The following is a 20,854-nucleotide window of genomic DNA, read 5'->3' as shown; positions in this document are numbered from 1 at the left end:
CCAGATCCAGACCCACTGAATCAGAATTTCTGGGGATAGAGCCCAGAAGTCTATGTTGCAAAAGCCTACGGGTAATTCTGATGCTTTTCCCTGGTTAAGAGCTACACGTTGGCCCACACTACTCATTTCATAGATAGCAAGACTGCCAGGGAGAGGGGAGAAAGTGTGTCGTCCAAGGTCGCACAGACAATCACTGGCAGAGCAGGGAGAGGACCCAACCCTCCTGCTTCCCTGGGCCGCTCTGACCATATTAATGGTAAAGATGATGATGATGATAACAGCAGCTACTGTTTATTGGTCCTGCCCTGAGCCCTTCACACGTATTAACTAACGGAATGCTCACAACCACCACTCTATGAGGTACACGCTATTATTCTTGTTTTTTCTAGGAGAGAAAACTGTGGCACAGAGAGGTTAATTTAATCACCCAAGGTCACACAGCCAGAAAATGGTGACCAGGCCGCCTGGTGCCAAACCTGTGCTCCCAACCAGTTGGTGTAACTGCCTTAACTCACCAGGATCCTTTCTCAGGTTTTGCTTCCTCCCCAGCCATCGTGTTGAGCTTCAGGCTCTGGGATGTTTTGGGGGCTGGTCTCTGTGGAGCTGCCCAGCTTTGCACCCTGAAGGGGGAGGCAGAGTCACATCCCCCACCCTGGGAATGTGGGGGAGCCCAGAGAGGCTGTCTCGCTCGCCAAGGGATTTGCTTCTGCACTTACATCTGGGGCTGGGTGTGCCCCATGTCCCAGGAATTCAAGGCCTTTCAGATGAAGGCATATCCCCAGTGGAAAGAAGGACCCCGCTGTGGATTTGGGCAAGAACGGGAGAGGCGCTTTCCCCAGTGCAGCCCCTGTGTGACATCTTCTCAGACAGTGGTGAGTGTCGTGAGATAGCCTCGCCCGAGGTGTTCGGGATTTTGTCCTCCTTGGTTTGGGGAAGACAAGTAATTACTTTGGCTGCACTTTTACAGCCTAATGCAGGGAAGAGGGATGCGATGGACCAGGGCCGAGCCGTGTCAACAGAACGTCACAACCTCCTTTTAATCAATAAACACACACAGACCCTTCTTTGCCCTTCACCGTTACCTCTGGACACCCCAAAGGGCCCTCTGGGCCTGATGACATGCTGGTGTCACACAAGGCAGGTGACGCAGGGACTCCTGGCCTGTGGGGGGCTCACAGTCCCTGGGGCAGAGGAAACAGGACATGGGGTCTTTGGAGGCAGACAAGCCTGCGTTGGAACCGCCGCTCTGCCTCTTTGCAGGCTTGGGTTAGTTATTCCTCTCAGAGCCTCAGTTTCCTCATCACACTGACACCACTTCAAAGAGGCACCGTAAGGGAAAACGAAACTCCCAAGAAGGTGCCTGTGCTGCAGGTGGGCACCTGCAGCAAGGCCCTGCCGGCCCAGCTGTAACAAGAGACAGAAAATCCAAGTTGTTGGTAGGGTTACTGCCAGCTTTCCTGACAACAACGAGAAGGAAGGGGATCCTTCCCGACAAGTCAGCAGTTGCAGGCTTTCGGAACCCTCACCTGGTGAGGAAGACAAGGATGCAGGGCTGCTTATGACTTTCATGGGCCCCACCTTTGTAAAAAATATTAAAAACGCTCTTTTACAATTGCATTGGTATAAAGAAGCTGGATTCATTATTTTATATTCATTATTATATTCATATTTTTCTTCTGATTTTAAAAGAAATTAAAATTAAAATACTTTTGTGAGGGAATTCCCTGGCCATCCAGTGGTTAGGACTTGGCGCTTTCGCTGCGGGGTGGGGGTGGGGGTGGGGGTGGGGTCAGGGTTCAATCCCTGGCTGGGGAATTAAGATCCTGCATGCCGCGTGGTGCGGCCAAAAAGAAATAAATAAAATAAAATACTTTTGTGAGCCCTAGGCACTGTGTGTAAGGGAGAGGTTCAGCCCTGTGCAGGGAATGCCTGGCTGGCTGCTGGCTGCTCAGATGAGGTTTCTTCCCTTCAAGGCTGCAGCCCTCCCCTCCCCTCCCCCACCACCTGCCACCAACCACCCTCCCCTCTCTGAGCACCAGCACTCCACCCAGCAGGACCACCTAAGCTTGGTCTGAGCTGTTCCCCTGTCTGTAACAGAGCCTTCATGGGTGTCTGTCAAAACCTACCCCCTGAGCAGCTCTGGGGTAGGATCCAGCCCCTCCCATAGGACTCCTCTCCAATGCCGCCGTCTTTGTGATTCCCCAGCAATGAAACGTGGGGAACTTTGCGAAAACTTTTCTTGCTCGGCACCTCTCGGTAGATGCTGACACTCTCTTGCAGCCGTGCCGCTCGGGCACACGTTCTGTCTGACCCACAGGCAGACTTCACTCGTCTTTTCTCCAATGAGCTCACCGCGTCTTGTTCTTTTCTGCACCCTCTTTCCCTGCTCCAGATCCAGCTCAGAACCTGCCACATAGTAAGTACTCAAGGAGAAGTTGCAGGATTGAATGAAAACTCTCCATGTCCCCATGTGCTATCAGTTACTTGCTGCAAAACAACATGCAGATGCATTTCTGGGCAACTGCTATTTCGGGAACAGGGTCATCTGGGGAGTCGAGCCCTGGCTGCTGGAAGTAAGAAACCGGCAGAGGGCTTCCTGCACGGCAGCTCCCTCCCTGTCCTAATCATTGGCTTGGCCTTCGGTGGGATTAGACAACAGCAATTATCCCCACATGGTCTATTCCCAGAATTCAAAGTTATTGGGGGAGAAAATGCAATTGTGCTTTATCCAGCCATTAAAACAAAACAAAACAAAAGAAAACAAGAGCAGTGGATTTTAAACCGCCTTTCAGACTTGATGAAAAAACAGACTTGAGTATTAGCCCCAAATTGTGCTGACAACACACTTCCGGGTCTCTTTGTCTTCCTCCAGGCTCTCTTCAGAATTTTTCAACAATTCCTATTGATCGCTGCATGGTTCTCATGCCGACCATTTATGCTTGGGAGAGCAGCCGTCTGTGGAGCAGAGAACCAAGCTGCCTGCCTCAGAAGCCCCTGGCGGGGGGATGTGAAGTCCTGGCCCCCACCTTCCAGAGGAGTGGCCACCACAGCCAGTGCAGCACCTCTGCCTCCATCGCTGAGCCAGTGGCCCACTCGGCCGCACCAGGCTTTCATCAGCCAGGGTGAAACACACCCCAGAGTGGCCCAATCACCTACTCTTTAGGGCCTAGAAGTAACATGAGAGCCCATATGCCAGACACCCACGTCGTATGGTGGGGAAATGAGCTCACAGACGGAACAGGCCTTGCCTGGGTCACAGAGCAGAAGCCATGAGAAGCCGGGTCTCCTGGCTCTTGGGGTCTGGGGTGGGGAGAAAACACTGGGGAGCATTCACAGGTCCCCTTAATATGCCAGCTGCTCACAGATGGTCTCTCACTATGCCCTCATCCTCTCTAGTCACACTGAACACCTTTTAGACCCCAAGGAGCCACAGTTGTGCTCAATCTCCCCTTCGAGGCCTTTGCACATGTGTTTCTGTGCCCGTGATCCCTCTCTTATGCTTCTTCATTCATGCTTCAGGCCTCAGTTGAGGCCATCTCCCCCAGGAAATCTTTCTGAAGCCCATCCCTCCAAGGATGAGTTAAGGAGCCCTTGGTGTGAGCTTGTACCTCATGGCATTCATACTGCCTTAATTGAAACTACAAGTTCATGCCTAAGTCTCCTCACTAGCCTGGGACATCCACGTGGGTGTCCATCTTGGTCCCTGCTGTTTCCCGTGTCTCGAGCAGGGTCTAGTGGCACACAGTAGGCACTGAATGATCACTGGCAGATAAAGAAATGGTGGGATCATCTCCTGTGATCCCAATGACAACCTGTGAGAAGGTGTCATCATCCCCATTCCACAGGAGAGAAAACTGAGGCTCAGAAAAGGAAATGGGACACCTACCCAGTGGGTTAGTGGTGGAGCCAGGGTTTGGACAACTCAAGTCTTCTGACTCCAAGGTCAACATTTTCTCTATTAAGACCCCTTTCCTAGCCTAGTAGCTGAACTAAAGAAGCTCCAGTTCATGCCGTCTGTGCCCATGTGTCACAGCTGGGTGGGCTGGTGAGACAGTGTGGGGAGGGGGTAGTGAAGGAGGTCTCGGCCGACTGTTCCTTCTGCTGCAAGGGGCACTTGAGGCAGCTGGCCTGAGAGCCCTGATTCACCCGTAAGTCAAGGCAGGAAGAGCAGGGGCCCTGCCCTCTCCAGAGCACGGCTGAAGCACTCACTAAATGTTAAATTAAGAGACAAACAAAAACTGTTTATAGCAGCTTTACTCATAATTACCAAATGCTGGGAACAAAAATGTCCAGGAACAGTAGAATGGATACACTTGAAAAAGAATGAACCCTTCATGACCTAATTATGTGAAAGAAAAGTAAACCATAGAAGTACATACAGTACGATATGAAATTTTAAGGCAGACAACACGAATCTAAGGTGATAGAAGTCAGAACAGCAATGGCCCTTGGGGACCAGGAAGGGTCTGGGGGAACCTTCTGGAGGGTAACAGAAGTGCTCTCTATCTTGATCTGTGGGTGCAGATCAAGGGGTGCATCCACATGTAAAAACTCATGGGGCTGTGCACTTAAGATTTGTGCATTTTACTGTATGTAAGTTATAAGTTACATCTCAATTTTTAAAAAGTAATTAAAAAGAAAAAAAAAAAGAGGCTCACGTCAAAGTACCAGAGTTCAAGTCCTGGTTATTAGGCCTTCCTGAGTCCCTGTCCCCCTTGTGCCTCTTTCCCCAGCCTTAGCCACTGGACCAGATGGTTTCAAAGAATCCAACTGGCACAGACAGTCTGAGATTCTGCGAATCCACGTACCTATTTGTCACTGAGTTTGCTGGGAAATTTGGCAAGTGCTCGCCATCAGTGCGGTGCGAAGAAAAGAGGGCTGGCTGTCTGCTGTGGGCTCTGCCTTGTTTCCAAGGAAGGAAAGGTCTTTGTAAATTGGGCAGGAACACGTCACCCCCAGGAGGGAATGTCAGTTTCAATATGAATCATCTTATGCATCCCTAGCGACTTGCTCTGGGAATAGATACCCTGACTCACTCACTCCTCCCCAACAGAAGCAAAACTTGCTACTAAAATTTCAGATTTCAAGAGAATCGGCATAGCCCAAATAGCCACTCAGAGGCGGAAAAAAAAAAAAAAAGAGAAAGAAAGAAATCAGCCTAGTAACCAACCGAGAATCACAGAGAGGACAGCGAGGGGCCAGGGTGCAAACCTCTTTGTACTGAAGCCGAGACGGGGCCCGGGGCCCAGGGGAGGTCGCCGGCTCCCATGGCTGCTGGCGCCAGGGCTGGGATGGGGACCCGAGGCTCCGAGCCTCGAGTTTTCTTTTTACAACAACCTGCTGCTAGATTTTCTAGAGAAATAAATCATGCTCTGTGCTGGTGGGAAGCCTTTTAAACAAAAAGAAAAAGAAAACAGCTAAGATGCATCTTAATTAGAAACTGCTTGGGAAAAAAACAAACCTTTTCGGGAGGAGGGTGCAGAGCAGCGCGCCCTGAATGGTCGGCAGCCTGAGAGCGTGAAAGTCCAGCAGGCTAATTTAGAGGTGAGCGCTCTGCTTTGCTCATCACCCAGTGTGACCCGAGGGACATCCTGGTCTTTAGAAGGTGGCTGAGGAACCGTGGATGTGTCATTCAAGGCCACAGGGAGGCCCCCATGGAGCTGCAGCATCTGACCAGCAACGGCCAGTCCTATCTGTCCTTCACATGTGTGGGGTCCATATTTTTATGCAATTTCCCTCCTTGTGCCAAAGGCCATCTGCCAGTGACTGGTGCTTCTAATCCATTTCCCCCGTGCTTTGACAGCCTCTGGCCTCCAGATGGAGCAGCCGGGGCTCCCAAGACATGTGACTGCCGGGAAGATCTGCTTGTTGCCCTTAAGCCTGACCCATTCTACCCAAGGAATTGCAACATTGCCACCTCCGAGGAGGCTGATGACAGCTCTTTCTCAAATCAAACTCGGAGCCTGGGTCAGGAATGTGCACCACGGGCCTGCCAGAATCAGGGAGCGACACAACCTGACATCAATTTTCTAAGAACTATGGATATTTGGTGTGTTGTTTTTGTTTTTCAGAAAAGAAAAAAAAAAAAGAAAAACCTCCGGAAAACAAAACTTATAAGAGCAGATATAGTATTTTCAGCCAGACAAGTCCAAGTGCTCTGTTACCCGATAAGAGAGGAGATAGGAAACGGACTGGGAAGGGTGTGTCTGCACTCAGGGAAGAAACAACCTAATGTTTTATGAAGACTTACTGGGTGCCAGGCACTGTACTGGGGCTACCGAGCCCCGCCTGCCTCCTTTTACAGGTGAGTAAACTGAGGTTCGGAGAACTCTGTGACTTGCCCAATTTAATTCAGCTGGTAAACACCAGGGATTTGAACCAGGCACAACTCCAAAGTCAAAACCGCTGCCACCCGGAAACAAACACAGAGAACCGTGGAAACAGCATGGAGACCTGTGGAAACTGGGAAGCAAGTGGTTTTCACAAACTGTCTATCTGCAAAGTATGCAGTTCTCCCGGCAGCCACACTGCAGTGCAGCTCTCCGCCCACAATAAAGACCCGGTAAGATTGGTGTGTGTGTGTCTGTGTAGGAGACTGTGAACGTTTTGCAGAAGGCACTAAGTCACATGCCAAAATGCAATTGTAAAAATGACATCTTGGGGCCTGGATTTATTCCCTCTTCAACATCATATTTGCTCTGTTTACAAGGCAAAGATTATTTTTTTCTCTTCCAAGGCCGAACATTCCCAGCCTGTGATCTGAAAAATCGTGCTGTGTTCATTTTCCCTCTTAACTCACCCAAGGCCATAATCATCCCTTGAGATGGGGATTTGGTTGGGCAGTTCTATCAGGGATTCACCAGGCAGAGGCAGAATCCAATTTGGGGCTCTCACGGTCACCCTGGGCCAGCTTGGAGCAGAGGGACGGCGCTTCTGGCTATACAAGCACCTCTATCCTCCACAGAGAAGATGCCCAAGATCAGAGCCGCTGACTAAGCAGGACTGCTGCTCTTTCAGGGTCAGTTTGCCGATTCCTAATGCACTTTGTGATGGAGGAGGTCAAAGCAGCTGCAGAGGATGAGAGGAACTGAGCACAGCAGGACCAGGAGGAAGGGCTTAAGGGAAAACAGGGCAGGCAGAGACTGCAGGGGGCAATTCATTCATCTGACAATATTTATCCAGAGCCTACTGTGTGCCACACACTGTTTGTTTTTGTCTCAGGATATAATTATTCTCACAATTATTTTATAACTGATATAATAATAACAGCGGTAGCTTATAGTTAATGAGTGCATATGGGCAAGTCTATTTAAGCATATGGGCAGGTTTTACAAACATCAACTTTATCTACTCCTCACCACTGTCCTCATTGTACAGATGGAGAAACTGAGGTGCAGAGAGTTTAAGAAACTCGCCCAAGGTCACATGACTAGTAAGTGGCAGAGCCGGAATTCAGACTCAGGCTGGTCTGATTCTCCAATCCATGCTCTTCTCAGCTCATTATGCTGACAGCCAACGGCATGTCTTGTAAGTAGCTGTTTTTAGGTTAATGGCAGAGATTAAATATTTTCCTATGGTGGGAGAAAAGAGGGAAATCTGAATCTTTTTCCCAAGCCCTGAATAGTCAGCTGATGTCCAATAAATCATGATGCCTTCAGATGGGTGGCCGCAGACCCTGACCTGAAATACATGTCTTTCTGGGTTTCTGTGAGGGCACTGGAGTAGAAGATGCAATACCACCAACCCTGAGACCATCCCTCTGCCCCTGCTCCCTTCTCTACAGCCACACACGTGGTCACTGGAGGACAGGGCCACATGGTGGTCTGTGGATTGGGCTTTGGAGTCCAGCAGACCTGTGATTAAGTCTCTGCTTGATAACTGTGTGACTAAGCAAGTCCTAAACCTTGCCAAGTCTCAGTTTCCTCATCTGTGAAATGGGGATAAGGGGGTAATTTATACCTTAGCAGGGCTGTGAGGAGGACACGAGAGAATACAGCTACGGTGCCTGGTATGATGCATGTACAGGAAGCAGGTGGGCTCTTGGCTCCCAAATCATACACCTCCTGAAAGACAATCTGCTCTTGCTAGAGTTCTGAGAACGTCTAGTTCCTGGTGGTGATCTGGCCAGAACCAGAGGCCTGTGCTTTGACAATCTGGGCTTGGACAATTTGGCTAATCTCAGAGTGGGTGGTGCAAAGAGCACTGGGCTGGGACTAGGCCACCAGGATTCAAATTCCACACCTACAATTAACATGCTGTGTCACCCCGGTTGAGTCCCTTCCCCTCTCTGAGCTGGGTTTCCACAACTCTAAGATGAGGCAGTTGGACTTGCCACCAAAGGGCCTCTCTGCTGGGGACCTCTCAAGACTGTGCGCCCAGTACCGATTTCCCCAATGCCAAGGGAGAATGGAGCTCTTGTGATCACTCTGAGTTCTTGGGAGGATTAATGTCATTAAGTGCTTTAAGGCTGACAGCTGGCATTGGGTATGAGCTCCCACTATTCTCCTGGAAACCCTTCTGCTGTCAGGAGGCCGATTTATTCCATAGCCTTGAGCCCTAACTTTCCCCTGACTCTTCCCTCTTAAAAATTCCATTGTAAGCTGCTACAAATGAAAGGGTGAGAGGTACACTGACTACCAGTGGGCTGCCCATCCGTGATCTCTGCCACAGGCGCTTGAGGGCTGAGGGGAACAGGGCAGGAGGGATCAGGGCTGGGAAAGCCCTGGAGTCCGCACGTGGGTCCCTGGGTCCAGGAGACTCGGTCATAGCCCAGTCAAAATGGGAGAAGCACACACTGTCCTAAGGGCCTTATGTCATCCTCATAGCAGCTGAACTTGAAGAATGCTTCCTGTGTGCCAGGCCTGAATATAAGCACTTCTCACAAATTAACTCATTTGGTTCTCGAAACAATCCTGCGAGTAGGTATTACTGTTGTCCCCAATTTAAGGCTGGAAACTGAGGCCCAGAAAGGTGAAGAAACTTGCCTAAGGTCACACAGATGGGCAGTGGCAGAGCAGCATGCAAATCCAAGCCATCTGGCCTCAGAGTCCATGCTCTTCGGCTGGCTTCCCCCAGGTCCTAGGAGCAGCCCCTTTTACAGGTAAGGAAGCTGGGCCTCTGAGTACTGAGCCACTGTGCTTTACGGCATCACCAGCTGCTGCTTTATGGCTGGTTCCTCTACACTGCCCTCCTCGAATGTGTTCTTCAAGTGGCAGACTCACCCCTGTGACTTCACAGTGATGAGAGCATCACCATCGAGTGCCGGCCCTGTGCCCGTGAGGAACAGGCCGCGTCCACTTTGCTGGCAGCCGCTAGGGTCTTGGGGGCATTTTCTGGCAGGACCTGCTGAGCCAGATTGCGGTAAATAGGAAGAGACTTTAACACTGAATTGCTCAGGACACAAAAACTGGCTTGAGAGGTGCCTCACCCAGAGGTCTTACTTTCAAAGTGAGAACAGATTTGGGGAGGGGCGCACGGGTGGTGGGGAGGGTAAATTCAGTTTGGTGAACTGCCACACGGGGGGAGACCAGGCTCTGCAGCCGATGTCTTCGTTGCATCCCGTGTAAATCCTGCAAAGCTAGGCACCAGTGTGAACTTGTTACTCTACCCCGTATGCAGCTCTCTTGGCCCCACAGGCCCAGGGAGGAGCCTGCAAGGGCCCGTGGCAGACTGATATGCACCAGGATGCAGGAGGCTCCTCAGGGACCCTGAACATCCACTCAGCCAGGCAGGGCAGGGTGGGGACAGCTGCCATCTGACCATGCCCTGCAGGGCCCAGCCTACAGTGAGGTGACTGATGATGGCGGCTGCCACAGCCCAGGAACGAGGCCACCCTCAAGCCCGTGTGAGTCCAGCAAAAGAAGCCAGCGGCGTGAGAAGCAGCTTCATTCAGGCCAGTTCAACTCCTATCATCCAGAACAGTCTGGCTTCCAAGCCCCTCATGGGTCCAACCCAAACTAGAACCTCCTCCAGGTTCCTCGAATGCCCCTCAACTCTCCTCCTCTGGGGGTGTTGGCATAAGCATCTGTATCATCAGACCCATTTGTGGCAACAATAAGCATAAGTACCAGCTATTAAGATGGTTCTGTGTGTCAGGCAGGCCTTGGGCTGGGGGTATGATGTTTTCATTAGTTCTACTTTACAGAAAACTCAGGCTCAGAGAACACTCAAGGTCACTCAACCAGGAAGGAGTGAAGTCATTTTGAACTTGTTGGGCTCCAGGGACCTAGAGCCACAAGCCAGTGAAGGACTGGTCACATCATTGATCATGATCCCTTCTACGTGCGCCTCATTCTGAGAGCACCTAGACAGACCCCAGAGAGGCTCCGAGGAAGGGTTGCCAGTGTACGTCTCTGTAGAGCTGGTGGAGTTTTCACTGTGTCATTTATCCCTGCATCCCCAGCAGTCAGCACCGGGCATGGCACTACACAAGCAGCTGCTGAATGAAAGTGTAAGAAAATCAAGACTAGCTTCTCCCTGCCCAGTGCCTGGGGCCCTACCCAGGAGCCAGCCTCCCACTGCAGCTCAGTGGCTGGCTACAGAAGGAAGGCCCTGTCTCACTGCCAGGACTGCTGCAGGCACAGGATGATCGGGTACCCAGGGCCTTAGCCAAGGCCGCTCTTGGGAGACAGGGGACCCCAGAACCCTCCATGGGCTCACCTGGGCAACTGCCGACCACACTTACTACTGTGGAAATCCTATATCACTCATATATACTTGGCCCTTTGCACGTTCCTGCACGCTCTCATAGCAACCTGAGTGTGCAAGATGAACGAACAGGGGCCCAGAGAGGTCAAGTGACTTGGCCACACAGATAGTTCAGGGCAGAGTGAGGACTCGCTCCCAGGTCTTCTGGTTCAAGGTCCAGGTTTCTCTGCATAATTCCAAGCTGCCCACTCTTCCTGAGGCTCAGTGATGGGAAAGGGGCCAAAGGGTTGAGATTTAAATCACAGGCCCTGAGGAATTTCAGAAAATGGGACTTGGTTTAGCCCAGTTCCTCCCAGCAGTGCTCCCTCTATCCCCGTGGATGGTCACAGCAATAGCTAGGCCCATGCTCCGCAGTTTCAGAGATCAACAGCCTCCCCCCAACCTCCACCAATTCCCTGAATATTTGCACACTGTGTAGAGAGAGAGGATTATGTCCCTCATTTATAGTAGTAGCCAAAGCTCCAACAACTTTGATGAGAGCCACACCAGCCGTCTTTCCCCAGGGCTGATGTGGGTGTTGGGGAAGTCTATGATCTGGACGGGTCAGGCAGCGAGCCTCTGAAACTAGAATCCACACATTTCATATCTGAGGTTAAGGAAACACCTGTCTTCCTCCCCACGACTCAGGAGTCCTCTCTCAGAACCTATCCTAAGACAACGTTTTATGCACAAAGATGATAACTGCCGTGTTTGTTTGTTTTTTTTTTTTTTTTTTGCGGTACTCGGGCCTCTCACTGCTGTGGCCTCTCCCGTTGCAGAGCACAGGCTCCGGATGCGCAGGCTCAGCGGCCATGGCTCACAGGCCCAGCCGCTCCGCGGCACGTGGGATCCTCCCGGACCGGGGCACGAACCCGTGTCCCCTGCATCGGCAGGCGGACTCTCAACCACTGCGCCACCAGGGAAGCCCTGCCGTGTTATTTTTAATAGTGAAAAATTGGAAAGGACCTTTGTCCAACATTAGTGGGATGGTTAAATGAATTATGGCACATCCATGCAATAACTGCAGCCATTAAAAATATTCTTTATGAAAAAATTTACACGAGTTAGGGAAACACATATGATGTAACATTCAGTTAAAAAAAAAAAAGAAAAGGAAGAACATAATACTGTATATGGGTGGGGGAAGTGTACTGAAGAAAAGACTGGAAGGAAATAAGACGAGATGTGCACAGAGGCTGCATCTACATGGTAGAACGAGTTATTTTTGGCCTGCTTTACACTTTCTGATACTTTCTCTTTTCCCCTACATGCCTATGATAAGCAGGGGGGAAAAGCAGCAGCAGCAGCTACCCCAAATCACACCCCCCTACCCAAGGGGAGTGAACTGCCTGAACAGCCAGAAGCGTTGGGATGCTGCCTGGTGACATGGAGGAAGGTAGGTCCTGTGTCCCTTTTCCCGTAACACAAATACTCTGCCCTACGCATGGGGGGCCTTGTAAACCTGCTTTTGAAAATTTTCTGGGGATTTTCATCTGACTTAGCTCTTTGGTTCTTGATGTCAGGAGCCTGTGTCTCTAAGGGGTGGGGAATACAGGTGATGAATTTCTGTTTCGAGCTCCCCAGATAGCTCCTGTCTCACAGGGAAGAAGGAAGCCAGGTGCCTCCAGCATCTTTTCATGTGAAGGGCCTGCAGAGAGGGGCGCTGGTGATTTGTCCGGGAATTACATTTGATATCTAAAGCTGTGCCCACAGTGAGGCACTTTGCAGTCTCTCCAGGTGAGAAGGGCTTTCGAGGCTCTGGCTGAGGAGGATCTCACGGCTGCAAAGGACCGAGATGTTGGCAAGTGTGGCTACAGGTCAGACTCAAGCTGCCAACACACAGCAGCACCCGTGCTGCTCCCTAACTGTGACTGTCCACCAAGCCATCCGGCGAGAGACACACACCCAAGACCCTAAAGGCAACGCGTGTGCCCAGCTTATCAGATACATGTTTGGTTTCTCTAGGAAAACACCCAAGATCATTTTACAGCCACTTGGAGGAGCGGATTTAAACCCAATCCTCTGTGTCCTTCAGATCTGCCCACCTTCTCCATGGCAACTAGTGTCCGTCACTCACTGCCCCCACTCACATTTCCAAGTTTGTCTGCTCTGAAAATTAACAACAGGTGCATATAAAGAAGTGTGTGAGGTGAGGGAGAAGCATGTGGGTTCCCCCCAAACCTAGAAGGCTCACAAGCCTAGACAACCCTGGAGGAAGTCAGACTTGGGAGCCCCCAGCTCTGGAGAAACAGGGACATAGCTCAGGAGAGAAAAAGTCAAAAATGAAATTCTGCTCGGCCCCCAGGGGCAGGGGGTCTTCCGACGTCAGCTCACCGAACATGTTCCCCTCGTAGCCGTCTCTTGTGAGGGGCCGGAGCTCGTTTTTCCCCATCGCATAGCGCTTGTAGCTCTGCCAGGCGAACTGCATCATCTGTAAGAAAGAGCAGAAACAGACCCTGAGCGTGGAGATTCCCAATAGCGCGGGCTGGCCACCTGGCCTTGCCCTTTGCAACAGGATTTGAAACCACATTATAAAAACAATCTTCCACATTGAGAAAGACGACTTCCTCTCACCACTGTTCTATTCATAGTTATGCCTGGAAGGCTGTTCTCCGACAACCCCACATGTCCTGCATCTACCCATAGATTCCTCAGAGAAGGCACAAAAGGCACTAAGTACATTCTAGCCATCCATCAGTGCCAAAGTGAAAAGCCACCTCTTCCATGAAGCCTTCCCGGACCTAAAGTGACCCTCTGAATGGAAGGAAACAAAACTCAACGAGGGATGCCTGTTAGAATCTAATAGAACCGTCCCTTGAGCTAGGGGTTGTTAACTCCATTTTGTAGATAAGGAGACAGGTCGAGACATGAGGTTACTCGCCCAGGATTACCCAGGGAGTGAGTGAGCATGCTGGGAATTGAACCCATGCCCTCTGGCTCCGAAGCCTTAGGTCTGTCCCCTAAAGTCACTGCTTGAGTCTCTTTGAACTCCTCCTGCACTTGGCTTGACCCAGGCTGGCTCTCCCAGGCCTCCTAGCACCCCAGCCGGTCACTGTTAGTTTTTGTTTTACTGGTTCTGGACCACAAACTCTTTGAAGCCAGAAACTACATTTTCTTTGCCTCGGTTCCCCCAAAGCACCCTGCACAGGCTTGGCAATGAGTATCCGTCAGCTCTGTCACCCAGTGCATGCATGAGTTCTTACTACATTAAGGCAACCATGTTAGCCCCTCGGCAGCATCACAAGCATACAAGCACCTTTGTCTCCTAACTGCACTTAGCACTGGAGGCTGGAGGAACGCAAGGCAACAATCTGTCCCCAGCCCTGCTCTCCCGCCCCCCCCCCCCCCAGGGTCTCCCTTTTGCCTCTGATGGCAGGCTGCAGAAAAAGGACAGCAGAGCAGGCCTCTGCGGTGACCATGGGGCTGAGAAGGGAGCCAGCCCAGGCAGCGGAGGCACAGCTGAAGGACAGGCAGGTGGGAGGCAGCCTGGTGTCGTGGAGAGAACTCAGGCTTCGGGGCCGGGAGGCCCAGGTTCTAATCCTACCCCTGCCACTAGCTCTTTGACTTTGGCAAGCAACTGAATGTCTCCAAGCCTCAGCTGCCTCATCTTTGAGATGGGAATAACAAGGGCTGCTTTGCCACAATCCTGAAAGGTTTAAATGAAAGCAAGTAGCTGGAAATGCCCAGTTTTTGACTTCACACAGCAAGTGATCAACAAACACGAGTCCTCTTTCCTGCTCAGCCTTTAAAATACCCATCTGGTTCTCCAAGCCTCATCCATCCACCCCTCTTTCATCCACCTTATTAGTTCTCAGACTTTGGCGTGCATCAGAATCACCTAGAGAGCTTGTTAAAACAGGCTGTTGGGCCCCATCCTTGAGTTTCTGATCCAGCGGGTCTGGGGTGGGGCCTGACATCCTGTCTTTCTAACACATCCCCACGTGGTCCATGGGCCACATCTGAGAACCAGCAGTCTACTATATGTGTTTATTTCTATTTCCCAGCTCACTTCCAGACACTGTCTGGCACCCTTCTGCTTTTCTCCTTCCATCTCCCAGCCCACCTTCCTGCCTCAGCACTGTCTTTCTGGACATCGCCACCTGCGTTCTCCATGCTCTGCCACTCCTGGTGCCAAGGTCTAGCAGCCATCTCTTCCAGGCACACCTGGACAGTAACCATTGCCATGCTCACCCCTGGGGCCAAAACACACAGACCAGGAGGGCAGACCTGACAGGTCTGTGTCCTGGGCTCTCCGTGAAATGGCAGAATAATCTAGTACCATCTCTCCACTTCATAGATGATGAAACTGAGGCTCAGAGATGGAAGGTGGTCAGGGTGGCACAGCCAGCAGGGCTGGAATACAGCTCTTTCAACTCCCAGGCCAGCAGACCCCACCCCCATGCTTGGCCTGATGTGTGGCTTCCCAGGAGACACACATGCAAATGTCACGGTACTGCGTGCCAAGCACTTGACACAGGTTTTGAGCCCTGGTTCCATTCCTTGGTTATTTTCTACTTATCTTGAATTGGCAATAAGGGAAACTAATTGCTGGGTATGAGCGCTTAAGGGAGACTGGCCTCCTCCCTCAGTCTCTCTTATTCTGGGGGGGCGGGCCTCGATTAAGTCAGTGTGAGGGGAGGGAGGGGTGGGGGATGGGTAGGGGAGCAGCAGGAGGCTGTTAAAACAGAAATGGCAGCAGGAAAGCAGGAGCAGAGGTCTGGAGGGGGAGGACTGCACCCTACCCCCAAACCCCACCTGCCTGAGAGAGAGAAGTGGGTGTGCAGGAGTAATTAAGAGAACCATGGGTATCTACATGTTCTCAAAGGAGCTGTCACTGCAGGGACGTGGGGATGTTGGAACGTGGCCCGTTCTCACAGTCATCCACATCAACGGAGAGGAAGGAAGGCACAAATGATCCCTGTGTCGCTTGGGACAGGATTCAGAAGGCAATTAGAGCTGCTCTCACACACACACACGTGCACAAGGACACACAGACCCTCGAACGCTAATCCTTGTGTCTCCCACCTTGGCTCGCAAGCCCAGGCGCTGGATAAGCGGGGATGACGGGGAAAGCCCCCAGCCAGGTGGTCCTTACTTCTCTTCCTAATGCGCCCCAACCTACCAGGTGTCCTAGCCTGTGCTCGGCCGCAGTTTGGGCTGCAGCCACGGTGGGACTGCTCCCCCGGACCCCTCCCTCCACTTTCCTGCCAACTGCTTATCTTCCTTCAACTCTCAGCTGAAAGGGTACTTTTGCAGGGAGTCCTCCTCCCCAGCCAGGCCCCCACGACCTCCCCACATTCCTGATGTCAGGTCCCACAGCAGCCTGCAGTTAAACTCTTATACTCGCGACTATTTGGTCAGTGCCCCCATCCCCTAGTCACTGCTGCGTGCCTGGCAACTCACCAGGGGGCTGACACATAATAGGTGCTCATTAAGTATTTGCTCAATGAAAGTAAGAACAAACAAGAAAATTGGCTCTGGAGCTTAACACATGGCTGGGAGACTTGACGTGTGGACCACACACATCACAGGTAAAATAGGTAATGGGTCGGGGGGATGGGGTGGGGGGGCTTCTGAGTAACAGAGGTGCTCAGAAGAAGGCAAGCGCGTGTCTCAAGGGGAGCTTCACGGGCACCCAAGTGTCCTGATGGACAAGTAGGATTGTGAGGGGCACAAGAAGAGGGTGACCTACAGAAAGGCTAATCTCACTCTGGAACTGGTGATATGTGCCTTGGGCAGCCCCTGGACTTGCCTTTAGAGACGGACAGTCCCTGGCTTCATGTTTAGGCAGTTCTAAGGCTTCAAAGAACTCAGGCCACCTCCTGCCCCATGCAAGTTCCTTAAAAAGACTAAGTAATCTCTCTTTGAACACCCCCAGTGAAAGGGTGCTTACCTCCTTAGCAGGCAGCTCATTCAATTGCAGAGTTTCACAAAGTTCTTTCTTAATCAATCTAAATCTGCTTTTCCCTACGGGCCATGGGGAAGACAGCTCATATGCTCCCACCACAGATCTTCATCCAGGGGGAGCCAACTCTCAAGTCACCTTAGGCTGCCTGTTGGCCGGCTGAACAGCCCGGCTCCTTCGACAGATCACCTGATGGCAGAGCTCTAAATCCCCTGAAACTGCAGATACACATCACAACGTTTTTCCAGGGTGCCCAGACTTCGTCACCCATTTGTTACTGTTGGCTTTTGGTAATAAGCAGAAACCGAAGTGCAAACTCTCCCTGGTTACATCTGGACCAGACCCTGTGGGTGTGGACTTGCCATTTGTCCCTAACAACTGCATCTCACTGGACTCTCCATATTCATTCCGTGCTGTCAGGATCTTTCTGGAACCAGATCTTATCATTCACTGTGTGTGTGTCTGTGTGTTTTGGGTATTCTGCCTGCTTTCATGGGACCGCCATCTGTGTCTCCCCCAAGTTTTAGAGAGAAACATTAAATGGCTGGGCTGAGGACAGAGTTGGGGAAACAGCAGCAGGGGCCCCTCACCTGGCTCCAGCACTGCTCTTTGAGTGTCATCTGTCAACAAGTGAGGAATCTTCCAGGTAATCAGTCCAAGCCCTGTGTCTCCATTTCTGTATACGAAGATACTATGAAGGACAGGACTGAAATACAGAAGCACTCTGCCCCCCGTACAGCGAGTACAGAGAAAACAGATGCTTTTTTTTTCTTTAGAGAAAAATCAGGGGTTAGGCTGGTATGATTTGCTCTTAGAGAACACATTTTGGCTCCTACGGATCCTCATTTTTGGTTCTAAATGCCTGCAAATCACTACCCTAAAAACCTATCAGTCACACCCGATGGCTATAATCAACAAGATGGACAATAGCAAGTGTGGGCCAGGCTGTGGAGAAGTGGAGACCCTCATCAGTTGCGGGTGGAAATGAAAATGGTGCAGTTGCTTTGGAAAACACTGTGGCATAAAAAGTTAAATATGGAGTTACGATGTGACCCAGCAATTCCACTCCTGGGTGTAGACTCGTGCAGAACAGAGTTAACACAGTAGGCCTGAGACTTCTATCCCTAGAAAGGCTCTGCTTGCAGATTTGGCCCTTGGCCGGTGCCTGGGAACTTGGATTTAGTGAGTGTTCTCACCATTCTCTGATGGGTACGGGTGGTTTACTGCACTGAGACTGTACAAACAATGTGGTGTATGCTGAACACCTGCCTTCCTTCCGGGGGTCTGGAATTTCGGTACATGTTAGGCCGAGGGTACTTACATGACCAGCCCCCAGTAAAAACCTTGGGCACTGGGTCTCTAATGAACTTCCTGGTGGATGGCGTCTCACACGTGTCATCACAACTCAGTGCTGAAGGAATGGAGTGTGTTCTGGGTGACTCCACCCAGAGAGGACTCTTGCGTGCCGGGTCTGGTTTCCCCAGGGCTTCTCTGTATGCACATTTCCCCTTTGATGATTTTGCTTTGTGTCCTTTCACTGTAGTAAATCAGCCAGGAATAGGACTATGTGCCCTCCTGGTGAATCACTGAACCTAGCGGTGGTATTGGGTACCCTGACATACACCCTAGAAAATTAAAAACATATGTCCATACAGAAAGTTGTACACAATGTGCATAGCAGCACTATTTGTAATAGCCCCAAAGTGGAAGCAACCCAAATGTCCATTGACTGATGAATGAACCAACAAAATGTGTAAATAGATACAATGGAGTATTATTTGGCCATAGAAAGGAATGCAGTGCTGATACATGCTCCAACGTGGATGAACCTTGAAAACACTGTGCTTAGTGAAAGAAGCCAGACACAAAAGGCCATACGGCATATGATTCCATGTATATGAAATGTCCAGGATAGGCACACCTATAGACAGAAAGTAGATTAGTAGTCACCAGGGGTGAGGGAAAAAGACATGGAGAATGATGGCTAATGGGTATGGGGCCTTTTGGGACGATGAAAATGTTCTAAATTGATTGTGATGATGACTGTACAACTCTGGGAATATACTAAAATCCACTGGATTTTACACTTTAAAATGGTGAATTTTATCATATGTGAATTATAACTCAGTAAAGCTGTTATTAATTTATATTTTTAAAAACTATTAATGGGGACAAATAGATATCACATGCCATTTGATATGACACACTAAGAAGAACACACGTCATTTCAGTGGTAATCCTGCCAAGAAAGCAAACCTGAACCGAATCATGAGGAAAGATCAGACAAACCCAAACTGAGGGACAGACAACCTACAACGTAAATGGCCTTTACTTTTCAAAAACATCAAGGTCGTGAAAGAAGAGGAAAGACTGAGGAACTGTTCCAGCCTGAAGGAGACTAAAGAGACGTGAACTAAATGTAATACGTGACCCTGGATGCGATCCTGGAGCAGAAATAATAACAACTACTATTATTATTATTACTATAAAGGACAATCATCAAGATAATTGACAAAATGTGAATGGGGTATAGGGATCAGATAGTATTGTGTCAACGTTAATTTTCTGGTTTTACTATGGTTATATAGAAAAGTAGAACCAACCTTTTGGAAATACACAATGAAGTATTTAGGGGTAAGAGGCATTATGCTTGCAACTTACTCCCAAATAGTTCAGAAACCTCGTGTGTGTGTGTGTGTATGTGTGTGTGTGTGTAGAAAGAGAGAGAGAAGAGTGTACACAAAGCAAACAGGGTAAAACACTAACATTTGAGGAATCTGGGTGAAGGGTAAATGTGAATCTTTGTAGTATCTTTTGCCACTTTTCTAAAAGTCTGAATTTTTTTTTTTTTTTTTTTTTGCGGTACTCGGGCCTCTCACTGTTGTGGCCTCTCCCGTTGCGGAGCACAGGCTCCGGACGCGCAGGCTCAGCGGCCATGGCTCACGGGCCCAGCCGCTCCGCGGCATGTGGGATCTTCCCGGACCGGGGCACGAACCCGTGTCCCCTGAATCAGCAGGCGGACTCTCAACCACTGCGCCAGCAGGGAAGCCCTGAACTGTGCTCCGCAACGGGAGAGGCCACAGCAGTGAGAGGCCTGTGTACCGCAAAAAAAAAAAAGAAAAAAAAAAAAAAATAGGGAACGTTGCAGGATGTTGATGTCATTTCCACCCAGATTTATACATGACAGAATTCTGTTTTCCCCCACTTGTATAAATTATGATAGAATGTGCTTGTTGCCAGTCTCCTTGTGGCTCCGCTTACCCCTCGGTTCCTCAAAAGCCCTATTGGGCTTTCACATTCCCCTCACCAAGCCTGTCCCGCCCACGCTGGTCAGAGGACGGAGCAAATGAGGAACTAGCAATTTTGGTTTCTCCTTTTATAATTATATTACCATGTTCAAATGAGGTGCCCATCCTTACTCTGTTCTTCCTGCTCCAAAAATAAACTAAAAGGCACCTTTTGTGGTTCTAAGCATTTTCCAGAAGTTCCAGCCCAGTCTGGGCTCAGCCCCCCATGCCCTTTTCTCCCACCTGTGGGTCACTACTTTCACTTGAACTCAGTTCTGTGCCCCGTACTCGCCTCTTCTGCTTACATCCTTTCCAATAGTTTAAAAAATAAGGTTGATCTGTCTATCTATCCATCCATCCATCTACCTACCTACCTACCCACCTATCTTTTAATGCATCCAAGGTATACAAGCTCATTGCAGAAAAACAGAGAGAAAGAAAATAATCATCTATCGTTTAAATATTATAACCACTGTTGCCACTTTGGTGTCTTTCTTTCCACTCTTTTTCATTTATCTTTGCTTCTTCCAGTGATGATGACATAAACATCTTCCATTTTATTACAAAGGCTTTGTAAACATCATTTTAGACAGCTATATAATAACTTCGCAAGTAGGTTCAGCATCATTTACTTAACCTTCCTCCCATATAATTGTACATGTCAGTGATTTCTATTTTGGGGTTATTGTAAATAATGCCATAATGGACATCTTTGTGCACACTCCCTTTTCTATATTTCAGGTAAGTTCCTTAGGCCAGAGCCTCTAAGAAATTGCTAGGAAAAAAATTAAAAGTTATTAATAAGTATGTTCCCTTTTAAAGATTAAACCCAGACAGCTAGTTTTGCCCACTGCTGTGCAAAAGTTGAATAGGAAAGTATATAACAATTCCGTGACAACATACAAAGTAGTTCACTTGGGAAGATAAAACTAACATCATGAATGATCATTGCGCATATTTGTGCAGCTCTCTGCAC

General features: G+C 49.9%; 1 protein-coding gene and 1 long non-coding RNA gene across 3 annotated transcripts in view; one reads left to right on the top strand and one right to left on the bottom strand.

The window, feature by feature from the left end:
• Nucleotides 1–7,286, top strand: part of LOC137217774 (uncharacterized) — a 55,359-nt gene extending 48,073 nt beyond the window's left edge. Inside the window, exon 3 of the long non-coding RNA XR_010940248.1 lies at nt 2,873–7,286. This is a non-coding gene — a long non-coding RNA (uncharacterized lncRNA). The remainder of the gene's footprint in view (nt 1–2,872) is intronic.
• Nucleotides 1–20,854, bottom strand: part of MAN1C1 (mannosidase alpha class 1C member 1) — a 132,396-nt gene that overhangs the window by 65,517 nt on the left and 46,025 nt on the right. For both annotated transcript variants that reach the window (XM_067724726.1, XM_067724727.1), the window contains exon 2: nt 13,021–13,117. In XM_067724726.1, the coding sequence (XP_067580827.1) occupies nt 13,021–13,117 (97 nt within the window). The remainder of the gene's footprint in view (nt 1–13,020; nt 13,118–20,854) is intronic.

Source organism: Pseudorca crassidens, chromosome 2 (genome assembly GCF_039906515.1).
Source record: "Pseudorca crassidens isolate mPseCra1 chromosome 2, mPseCra1.hap1, whole genome shotgun sequence".
Lineage (NCBI taxonomy): Eukaryota > Metazoa > Chordata > Mammalia > Artiodactyla > Delphinidae > Pseudorca > Pseudorca crassidens.
The sequence above is the reverse complement of the archived record's forward strand: the minus strand, read 5'-3'. Positions and strand labels throughout refer to the sequence as shown.